This window comes from Hypanus sabinus, chromosome 8 (assembly GCF_030144855.1).
Source record: "Hypanus sabinus isolate sHypSab1 chromosome 8, sHypSab1.hap1, whole genome shotgun sequence".
Classification (NCBI taxonomy): domain Eukaryota; kingdom Metazoa; phylum Chordata; class Chondrichthyes; order Myliobatiformes; family Dasyatidae; genus Hypanus; species Hypanus sabinus.
The window spans coordinates 53,029,612-53,041,280 of NC_082713.1; the positions used below are offsets into that span (position 1 = coordinate 53,029,612).

General features: G+C 39.6%; 1 protein-coding gene across 1 annotated transcript; it reads left to right on the forward strand.

Annotated features, from left to right (window-relative positions):
* Positions 1-681: 681 nt before the first annotated feature.
* On the forward strand, positions 682-11,366 carry LOC132397622 (lectin-like). Its single transcript, XM_059976400.1, has 6 exons — positions 682-742; positions 3,834-3,878; positions 6,415-6,551; positions 8,058-8,198; positions 8,309-8,408; positions 11,223-11,366. The coding sequence occupies exons 1-6, from the start codon at positions 682-684 to the stop codon at positions 11,300-11,302; spliced, it is 564 nt and encodes a 187-aa protein (XP_059832383.1). The 3' UTR covers positions 11,303-11,366.
* Positions 11,367-11,669: the final 303 nt, after the last annotated feature.

Sequence of the window (11,669 nt, forward strand, 5' to 3'; positions counted from 1 at the left end):
AAACCACACAGACTGTGGTCTTCCAGTTAAGAAATTGAGGATCCAATTGCAGAGGGAGGTACAGAAGCCCAGGTTCTGTAACTTCTCAACCTAAACATATTTGATTTTGAAGGCCTTTTCATGGGGATCTGTAGAGAAAAGGTATTATCTAATTGAAGTGCGTTCATTCTCCACAGATAAGATCCAGCCTTTCGCCCTTTTTAAGATCTGCAACTGGTTGTAATTATGCTCTCCACATGGCAGCACTCTTTTTATGAACTTTTTTGAAAACCTACCATTCAAACAGAGCAGTCAGCTGGATATTTCATTTCAGGCAGTCATGCACAGAATGTAGTTCGGGGGATTGACTTGATTGAAGTGAATGATTAAAGGTATATCATTACCGTTTACTGGTTCTCTTTGTTGAGCTTCCATAGAACAGCATCGCATCACTTCAGCTTTACAACTACAACAAACAAAATTCAGTATTTGAAAGCTGAACTATCATGGAAACGATTGTTAAGTTGTGTTTGTATTTAACAAAAATCCTTTTCAGCACATTAGGTTTACTCAGCTGTGAAGATGCATAGAAAAATATTAAGCTATAAATGGGTCAAACCAGCCTAGCGATGAGAGCACAGTTGCAGCTGGAGCATTTGGTCTTTACTCCAGACTTTCTACATTTCTGACTATTTGAGAGTTATGTTTTCCATGCCAAATGCTTTTTCATTAGTTTGGACTTTACTCTGCAGTTGCATTCAAGGTTAGTGCAGTATTAAGCATAATTTTGTTGTATTTCTCAGTTCTAATTGTTTCTTTCCTTATTTCCCTTGTGGCAATCTTGTTAAACTCCTGCATTGATGAAAAATACTTTGAGGCACGTGCACAGCTCAGCTCACAATAGCTCAGCATTCTGACTACTGAGAATTCAGTAGGTAATAAAAATGAGACCAGCTGCAGAAAGTGCAGTCTAAATGAACAAAGCAGATGAGCTTAGAACCTGGATCAGTACTTGGAGCAGTGATGCTGTGGCCATTACAGAGACTTGGATGGTGCAGGGGCAGGAATGGCTACTTCAAGTGCTGGGCTTTAGATGTTTCAGGAAGGACAGGGAGGGAGGCAAAAGAAGTGGGTGTGTGGCACTGCTGATCAGAGATGGTGTCATGGCTGCAAAAAGGGGGAAAGCCATGGAGGGATTATCTACTGAGTCTCTGTGGGTGGAAGTTAAAAGCAGGAAGAGGTCAATAACACTACTGGGTGTTTAGTTTCATAGACCACCCAATAGTAACAGGGACATCATGGAGCAGATTGGGAGACAGATTCTGGAAAGGTGTAATTATAACATGGTTGTTGTGGTGGGAGATTTTAATTTCCCAAATATTGATTGGCATCTCCCTACACTCTAGTGCCTAGAGCAAGGGGTTTAGATGGGGGTGAAGATTGTGAGGTGTGTTCAGGAAGGTTTCCTGACACAATATGTAGATAAGCCTAAAAGAGAAGCTGTACTTGATCTGGTATTGAGAAATGAACCTGGTTAGGTGTCAACTCTCTCAGTGAGAGAGCATTTTGGAGATAGAGTAGTGAGCACTAACTCCTTTACCATAGCATTGGAGAGGGATAGGAACAGACAAGTTAGGGAAGTGTTTAATTGGAACAAGCGGAAATATGAAGCTATCAGGCAGGAACTTGGAAGCATAAATTGAGAACAGATGTTTTCAGGGAAATGTACAGCAGAAATGTGGCAAATGTTCAGGGGATATTTGTGAGGGGTTCTGCATAGGTACGTTCCAATGAGAAAGGATGGTAGGTGTACAAAGGCTGTTGAAAATCTAGTCAAGAAGAAAAGAAAAGTTTATGAAAGTTTCAAAAAACCTAGGTAACGATAGAGATCTAAGGCTATAAGATCTAAGATTATAAGGCTAGCAGGAAAAAGTTTAAGAATGAAATTAGGAGAGTCAGAAGGAACCACAAGAAGGCCTTGGTGAGCAGGATTAAAGAAAACCCCAAGGCATTCTACAGGTATGAGATGAGCAAGAGGATAAGAAGTGAGTGAATAGGACCAATCAAGTGTGACAGTGGAAAAAATGTGTATGGAACCAGAGGAGAGAGCAGAGGTACTTAATGAGTACTTTGCTTCGGTATTCACTATGAAAAAGGATCTTGGAAATTGTAGGGATGACTTACAGAGGATTCAAAAGCTTGAGCATATAGACATTAAGAAAGAGGATGTGCTGGAGCTTTTGGAAAGCATCAAGTTGGATAAGTCTCCGGGACCGAATGAGATGTACCTCAAACTACTGTGGGAGTCGAGATAGGAGATTTCTGAGCCCCTGGCAATGACCTTTGCATCATCAATAGGGATGGGAGAGTTTCCATGGGATTGGAGGGTTGCAGATATTGTTCCCTTATTCAAGTAAAGGAGTAGAGATAGCCCAGGAAATTATAGACCAGTGAGTCTTACTTCAGATGTTGGTAAATTGATGGGAAAGATCCTGAGAAGCAAGATTTATGAACATTTGGAGAGGTATAATATGATTAGGAATAGTCAGCATGGCTTTGTCAAAGGCAGGTCATGCCTTACGAGCCTGATTGAATTTTTTGAGGATGAGACTGAACACGTTGCTATAGGTAGAGCATAAGATGTAGTGTATATGGATTTCAGCAAGGCATTTGATAAGATTCTCCATGCAGAGTTTATTGAGAAAATAAGGAAGCATGGGATCCAAGGAGACATTGCTTTATGGATCCAGAATTGGTTTGACCACAGAAGGCAAAGAGTAGTTGTAGATGGGTCACATTCTACATGGAGGTCTGTGACTAGTGGTGTGCCTCAAGGATCTGTTCTGGGACCCCTTCTCTACGTGATTTTTATAAATGGCCTCGATGAGGAAGTGGAGGGATGGGTTAGTAAATTTGCTGATGATACAAAGGTTGAATGTGTTGTGGATAGTGTGGAGGGCTGTCAGAGGTTACAACGGGACATTGATAGGATGCAAAGCTGAGCTGAGAAGTGGCAGATAACCCAGATAAGTGTGAAGTGGTTCATTTTGGTAGATCAAATATGATGGCAGAATAAAGTATTAATGGTAAGGCTCTTGGGTGTGCGGAGGATCAAAGGGATCTTGGGGTCTGTGTCTGTAGGACACTCAAAGCTGCTGTGAAGGTTGACTCTGATTAAGAAGGCATATGGTGCATTGGCCTTCATCAATTATGGGATTGAGTTTAAGAGCCGAGAGGTAATGTTGCAGCTACATAGGACCCTGGTCAGACCCCACGGAGTACTGTGCTCAGTTCTGGTCACCTCACTACAGGAAGGATGTGGAAACCATAGAAAGGGTGCAAAGGAGATTTATAAGGATGTTGCCTGGATTGGGAAGCATGACTTATGACAATAGGTTAAGTGAACGCGGCCTTTACTCCTTGGAGCGATGGAGGATGAGAGGTGACCTGATAGAGGTGTATAAGATGATGAGAGGCATTGATTGTGTGGATAGTCAGAGGCTTCTTCCCAGGGCTGGAATGGCTAGCATGAGAAGGCACAGTTTTAAGGTGCTTAGAAGTAGGTACAGAGGAAATGTCAGAAGTGAGTTTTTTACGCAGAGTGGTGAGTGTGTGGAATGGGCTGCCAGCAACGGTGGTGGAGGAGGATACAATAGGGTCTTTTATGAGACTCCTTGATTGGTACATGGAACTTAGAAATATAGAGGGCTATGGGTAACCCTAAAGCAAGTATGTGTTCGGCACAGCTTTGTGGGTTGAAGGGCCTGTATTTTGCTGTAAGTTTTCTATGTTCTGTGTTTCTAAATGTGATACATTGTGACACCAAGTTTAACCTTAGTTTTGAACTATTTTAGCCTCAGCAGAAAAATACCAGCTTCTTGGAGATTTGCCATTCCTAGGTGAGATGAACATGAGGTACAAGCATAATTTTAATCTGCTGTCCTCTTGATTTGTGGTTTTATTAATATTGTAATCAAACTGTAATTTGAATCTGCTAATATTATAGCTATTTCAGGTATTTTTTTAATATTCTTGTGAATATCATTTTAAGATAAAATTTGGCATTTGTTTCTTTCATAATTTCTCATTAATCACAATTAAATTATAAAACTCTTATTTTAAACTTACTTTTGCAGAATCAGTTAATTTTTTCTCAGCTTTAAGACTGATTATTGACTGTCTAAATGTTGCTTTCATTAATCAATAAAAGCAGCATTAAAAGCAGGAAAAATGTTTGGAAAGTTGCAGTTGCCATCCTCAGGGTAAGTTCCTACAATTTAAATGGGACCTGTTTTGGAGGGGCACATTGAACAAAATCTGCACCCGTGAGGAACAAACTGGCAGATTAATGTGCACGAGCCAGCAAATATTGTGTTTTTGTACATGGTTTTTCTGTCTACGTGCTGTAATCTGCAAGAAGGAATGATTGCGTTACTCCCCTCTCTACACTACAGCAAACCAGCAGATCAAGAGCATGTTTTAACCCGTTTTTAAATTAAGATTCCTTTATGTATTCCTGCACATGTAATGCAGATTTATCATTAATTTTTGAAAACTTGTTGTAATCAAAAATGTACACCTAATTAAATTATCTATAGTTAAATACTGAGTGTATCATCCTGTTGCATACAATATTTTTATGCCCAAGTGCAATAAAAGGCTAACATATCATACTGTAAATAACCTTGCACTGTTAAACCAGGTGTTGTGCTGCAAAACCATCAGAAATTCTGAGCATTACCAACCAAGCAAAATACTAATAACTAATAATCAAATGTCAGATTTCAATACAGCAAATGGACATTAATAATTTTATTTTAGTCTATAATCAAAAAGCTGGTGTGTAGCAGTATGCACTTCAACCGATTTTCAAAATTACGAAGTGTAAAAAATTTTACAGTTACAAATCTATTAATCAGTGTGCTTTTATCTTCCTCTTTATTTTGACAGTTAATTATTTGAGGTATCTTTTATTCTTTATTTTTCCTTGAAATAATTAATTGGATGATTCATTTGTAAGTACTTGAGCTATCTGTTTTCCTGCTTTATGTTTTTTTTCCATTCAGTAAGGAGTGAGAGCAACATGCAAAATAAATGATTTAGTAGTTGCTTTCATTAGAGAGTGTATTGACAGATACCCAAGATATCAAGGAAAGATTTGAACTTAGTTCCTTTCAGTGGGTTTTTAAACATCTGTTAAGTAAATGTACTTGTTCATAGCTTGTGAGGTGTACAGCATCTCTAGCAAGGTAATCTCTTCAAACCACAACAAACTATCAATCTTGGAAGGGAGTTTCAATTAAGAAGCCTTTAGCTCAAATGTGAGAGCTAAATTAATTGCCAACATAACTCTTTAAATCATCTAGCCTGGAGCCTGGGAAAAGAAATGTTCAAAATAGTCTGATTGATTATAGTTTACCGATCTTATCCATCAGCATTTGTGAGCATGTCATAGGAGGACAGAACTGGAGTTGTCTAACTACTCGGGCTCACACATGAAAACTAAAGATAGATCAGGAGCTGAAAACACAAGTGTAACATGCTCTAGCAAAGGATTGCAGACAAATAAAGAAGATAATGGACAAATAATCAATTTGCCAAGTTAACAAGAATTATCACTTAGAACAAATGAGTGTATTGGTTTAAATCAATTATCTTGTCCACAACCAGATCAAACATTTAAGAAATCAAAGATTAAAACAAGGGCTCTTCAGTAATGAGAAAAATAGTTGATGGTGCACCGTAGTGTTCATTTCTAGCTGGCTGGATGTTAATTTGTCATCTGAAGCAAACCTCGGCAATATTTCTTGGATTATACTACTCCTAGATTTTAAAGTGCCATAAATGTTTTTACTCAGGCATTTCAAACCACTTTGGTATCAGCTTATAGCTTTTAAGCCATAAATTTTTCTTTTACCTCTGGTGATTTTCTCGGAGATACAATATGTCATTTTGTCGATGTTCAAGCATACCTCATATTGTTAAATGTTGTCACTTCTAAGGTTTTATAAAGTGGGTGAATTTACCTTAGCATTGAATTAATCTTTTAAGAGCAGTATGTTGTGCCTTTTTGATTTGGATTCCAATGATAGTTGAGGTTTTATTGGTAAATACAATTATGTTCTACTTTAGCAAACAATGCAATGGCCATAATAACCACAGCGTTGATTGACGAGTGCTTCCAGCAATTTCTGCTTTTATTTCAAAGTTCCAGCTTTAGCAGCTTTTTAAAAATTTCCACCTATATCTTTGCCTTGGCATCATTTACCTTTCCTTGACATTAAAACTTCGTAATGACATTAATTTCAGATTTTAGATGTTAATTTCAGATTTAACATTTGGCATATTCTATGAGAGAACAAAAAAGTTTTCAAAGTGTTTGAAGTTGAAAATTAAAATAAATCTTTGCGTAATGCATTTTCCTTTCCTCTCTAGCACAAAGGCAGAATGAAGTTCACACGATACATCTCTACCAAGACCAGTGCACCAGGACTTGTATTTCCGGCTGGACTGGTTATAATTTTACTTGTCTTCAGTTCATCAATGAAGAAAAGAACTGGATTGAAGCTGAGGTATGAAAAGATTCAACATTGTTAGACCATTGTATTACTGACAAACTGAGTGTGGAAATTCTCTCTGGGAGTCATTCTAAATGCTAGTTATCCTGATTTATTCCTTCCTAGCCTTGGTATAATAAAGAAAAGTTAAGACTTAAATTTTACAGCACTTTTGCATATTTCAAAAAACACTGAAAGGAGTTGCTTTTGAAACAATGCCTATATGGTAATACGACTACCATAAGAGTAGGCAAATGTTCTTGTTGTGAAGATGTCCCCTTGATATTGTCAGTAAGTGTTTAATAAGTAAGAGAACTGGTTCCTCAGCTGACTGACAGTGCTAGGAAGTAAGCAAAGTATCATTTAACTCAGGGAAGAGGCCTTTTGGATCATCATGTCTGTGCTGGACCAAAAGTAGCCGTTTAGATTGCCCTACATTCACTGTATGTTACCTGTTTTCCGTAGCCTTACAGTTTTCTACAGTTGAATATCCATTCATCAGGTAAGCTCAGGGCTTTTGCATCTACCAGCATTCCAGCCAGTGAATTCAGAACAGCCTTTCCCTTTCTCACACCGTAGAGTCATAATATCATAGTCATAGAGAACGGCAGCACAGAAACAGATCCTCTGTCCCATCTAGTCCATGCTGAACTGTTATTCTGCCTCAACCTATCAACGCACACCTTCATCATAGCCCTCCGTTCCCCTCCCACTGTGTATTATCAGGAGTGAAATCAAACCTGTAATCGCCATTTTTGCTGGCAGCTCATTCCACACATAAATAGAAAAGAAACACAATCCTTCTAGCTCTCACCTTTAAACTTTGTCTCTTTTTTCGAACGCCTTGCTGAGTGAGATTTAATCTTCCTGTTCATCCTGTCTAGATCTCTCATAATCTTATGCTCATCAGTCAGATCTCCTGCAGCTTTTTTAGTTGCAAGAAGCAAGCCCAGCCTGGAAAATCTCTCCCAGTCCCTGAATTTTCCAGCTCTAGTGAATTTCCTGAGCACAATCTCAGGTGCTTGTACATTCTGCTTGTAGTGCTATGGGTGGAAATGTAAACTGTGGACTGTAATTGAATAGTGTATTGCAGGATAACAACCTTCTTTTGTAAATCTGTTTCAAAAGATTAAGTATCACATGTGCCTTTTTAACCTCTCTATCTACTTGTCAGTCTTGAAAGATTTGTGGGAATGTACTGTAAGAAGTACCTGTTCCATTGCACTTCCTAATATCTTGCCATTTATTGTGCACTTCCTCACTTAAGTTGCCTCACCAAGTGCATTCCTTACATTTTATTCCCCACTTTGTTTTGCCCCTCCAACTAGTCCAATGATATCTCTCTGGAGCCTACAATTTTCTTCATTGCCAACAATAGTAGTAACATTTCCAAACTTCTTAGTCATTGGCACTTCACGGAATGTCTCACAATGAGTGCAAACAAATTATGATAAGTGGAATCTTCTCAATTTTACTGAATGAAGAATTGCCATTTCACATTGAATGTATCTTCTTTATCAGGTGTATTGTCAAGTCCTCATACCTGGTGGCCACCTCGCTTCCATACACAGCAAGGAAAATAATGACTTTGTTTTAGAATTGGTCCAAAACGAGGGTAGTCCACATCCAAAAATTTGGATTGGTAGCTCTGATATGTATGAGGTGAATATAATTTATTGTTGCACAAAATTTAAATATACACATATAATTTGTTTTCAAATTTTGAGGAAGTTCTTTTGAATTATAACCTTTACACTCTTGCTCTAACATAGGATGGTACAGAGTGTTGGACTGATGGATCCAGATGGGATTATCATTATTGGCTTACAGGAAGACCCATTGCTGGCTCATGGTGCAACACCATGAATCTAGGTCAGAGTAAGCAGTTTTTTTATGAAATGTAGAACCACGGCTTACCACAAGCCCACATGAATAATTCCACTGAATATATTAAAATGCCATGACTGTGCCTGTTTCTTTGTCTGCCTGGTTTGAAGTTCAATTCAACTCGATTCAAGTTTTATTGTCATTTAAGCATGTATGAATACAGCCAAGTATGACAGCTTCACTACAGGGACAAGGCGCAAAGACACATTACCAGCAGTCACACACAGTAGGCACACATAAGATCACAATTACGCAATGAGATCCATTCCCCCACCAGCTGCAACACCGTTGCTTGATGCCCAGTCTTCCCATACACAAACCAACGATATACAATGATGCAAAATATGTGTGTATATAGTCCAGACCCCCAGTCCACTGCTATTGTCTGTTGACCTGCTCCGACGCCCGCTAGGTGAGACTGCAGCTTTGAGGCCCAGTCTTTGCCCCGATGCCTGACTCCCACTAGGCAATACCATGACTTTAATGTACATTCCTTGCATATCCAAGCACATAGAATATCAGTAAAAACACAATCACACAAATGTCTATGCATATAGTCCATTTGAAAACCTCATTCACCGCAACTGCGCTATGCCGCCCCAGTAGAGTGCACTGGTACGGACATCTCTTCCCCTGGCAGCAGAAAAGCAATCAACCTTGCAGACTGGGGTCCTGAGTTAATTGAGAGCAGCCCCCCAAAAGCAATCTGCAGTCAGCCATGACAGAGCTTGTCTTCTGCCGAGCAAAATCGTGGGAAGGCAGCAATTGTGCCCCGGCGAAGAGGCAATGGTCTTGTTCTCTTACTTCAGGTGACTGCAAACAGGTGGCACCAAGGCCTCAGGCCTAGTCCTCACTGTTACCGAGGCCAGAGAGCTCCCTCTCCATCCACCCCTGCTTTCATCCAATAACTCAGCGAATCGAACCTGCGACCTACCAGATTAACTTCTCTTTTGATCACAAGAAAAGTGAGCAGGCTGGCCACTCACTATTTGACTGTAAGCCTCCATCGACTCGGGCAGAAGCACATTACACAGCTCCTTCATTAACTCGCTGATGGTGTAGACCTGCAGTCCTTTAAGTTCTTGATGTATAGCAGGATTTTGCGATCATTAGAAGTACATTTAAGTAGAAGAGCAGCGCATTTTGAGAACCCCATAGAAACCACTGTGACCAGTTGCACCGCCATCTTGCCAGGAATTGGCATGTGTAACTGCAGTGGAGTACAATATTCACAGCATTACTGACAACCCCAGCTCCAGCTTTGGCAAAAAATCTAAATAAACTTCTGAGAAATGGTGTTAGCTGCTATTTACTCTGGTTGTAGTGGCTATGCTCTGGCATAGCAGGTAGCGGTTCCTTCCAAGCAAAGCTACCAGGAGGGAATGTACATGTTCTCCCTGTGAGTGTGTGGTGTTTCCTGGATTGTTCTGCTTGCCATCAACATCACAAAGATAGTAAGCTATCTGATCTACATGGATGGTAGGACAAGCAGAGGGAGGTTAATGGGAATCCAAAAGAATAATTTTCAGGGAAGTGAGTGGGGGCATGGAATTATTGGGATTTCTCCAAGATCAGATTCAGGTTTAATATCACTGACATATGTTGTGAAATTTGTTATTTTGTGGCAGAATTACAGTGTATTGCTAAAAAATACTATAGATTGCAAAAAGGAATATACTGTAAATAAGTAGTTGTATATTAAATTCAATAAGTGCAAAAATAGTGCGGTAGTGTTCAAGGGGTGGTTCACTGTCTGTTCAGAAATCTGATGGTGGAGGGGTAGAAGCAGTCCCTAAAATGTAGAGTGTGTGCCCTCAGGCTCCTGTACCTCCTTCCTGTAGGTCGTAATAACAAGAGAGCATATCCTGGGTGAAAGGGGCTTAAAGATGGATGTCACCTTTTTGAGGCATCACCTTTTTGAATATGTACTCAAAACTGGGGAGGCACAATGGAGATGGCTAAATTTGCAACCCTCTGCAGATTTCACCGATCCAGTGCAATGGCCCCTCCATGCCAAAGGTAATGCAACCAGTTAAAATGCTCTCCACGTTACATCTGTAGAAATTTGCCATTGGCATGCCTTCTTGATGATTATCAATATGTTGGGCCCAGGATAGATCTTCAGGGATGTTGACACCCAGGAACTTGAAACTGCTCACCCTTTTCACTGCTGACTCCTCAATGAGGACTGGTGTGTGTTCCTTCAACTTCCCCTTCCTGAAGTTCACCATCAGTTCCTTAGTCTTACTGGCAGTAAATGTTGTTGTTGTGACACCACTCAACCAGCTGATTTATCTCATTCCTGTACATGTCCTCATCACCATCTGAGGAGAGCAGAGGCTTCATTACTTGAATGGCCTCTTCCTTTGTACTAAAGAAACATGAGGAAAAAAGAACATGGACTTTGTGAGAATTTCTCCAAGGTTTCTATTATCCCCCATCTTGTGGAAATTAGGATCATGTATTGTTTATTTATTTTTGCCTTTCCCTTTCTTAAGGTGTGGTTCCAACAGGACAAGATTGTACAGCTGCAGATCGCCTTTGCATTAAATTTGGGCACTTGGCAATTAATCTAAATCTGACAAGGTTCAATGTTACATTATTTTTAGTGGACAAGTTAATCATGTTCCAGGTAGTTGCACAGCAAGAGCTGCAGACAATTCATCTTCTTGAGCCTGTTAACATTGGATCAGTTTATGATGGAACTAGCTCAAGGTGCCATGCTGCTCTTGATCTTAAAGTAATTGCTTTGGAAATGTTGTAATTCTTTCTCTTTCTGCTGAATTGTTTATATTTCAGATTCTGGCTTTTGGAGTGATGAGGAATGTACCATCAGCAAATTTCCATTCGTCTGCATTTCCCACCTGGACCACAATTAAATGCAGCTCCAGTCAGTGTGGTGAAACTTACTGGTCCTGATCTTTCCGAAAAGCTGTTCAAATTTCCTGCAATTTTCATTGAAGAATACTAATTTAATATTACTTCCCATTTTCTAAAAATGGGGAATGTGCTATTCACCTACCCACCCGACCAGCATAGAATCCATTCTTCTTCTCTTACCTATCATTTTCTTCAGTCTGTTGATTAGAATACTCTTCTGCTTGGTCTGTACTGTAGCCCTGTTAGAAATAGTGTCTGAAGTATCTTTTCAATAAATGGAGGAGACTATGTCATTACAGATGTGAAGCTCCATTCTCTCGGCTTACTGAGCACAATAATAATCCAGGTTTAATAATTCTTGGATTC

Bases quoted from the DNA above. Each gene is read 5' to 3' on its own strand.
- LOC132397622 (XM_059976400.1), top strand. From the start codon at position 682: ATGTTTTCCATGCCAAATGCTTTTTCATTAGTTTGGACTTTACTCTGC. The intron at 6,552-8,057 runs GTATGAAAAGAT...CTTCTTTATCAG, and splicing joins AGAACTGGATTGAAGCTGAG to GTGTATTGTCAAGTCCTCAT. The intron at 8,199-8,308 runs GTGAATATAATT...GCTCTAACATAG, and splicing joins GTAGCTCTGATATGTATGAG to GATGGTACAGAGTGTTGGAC.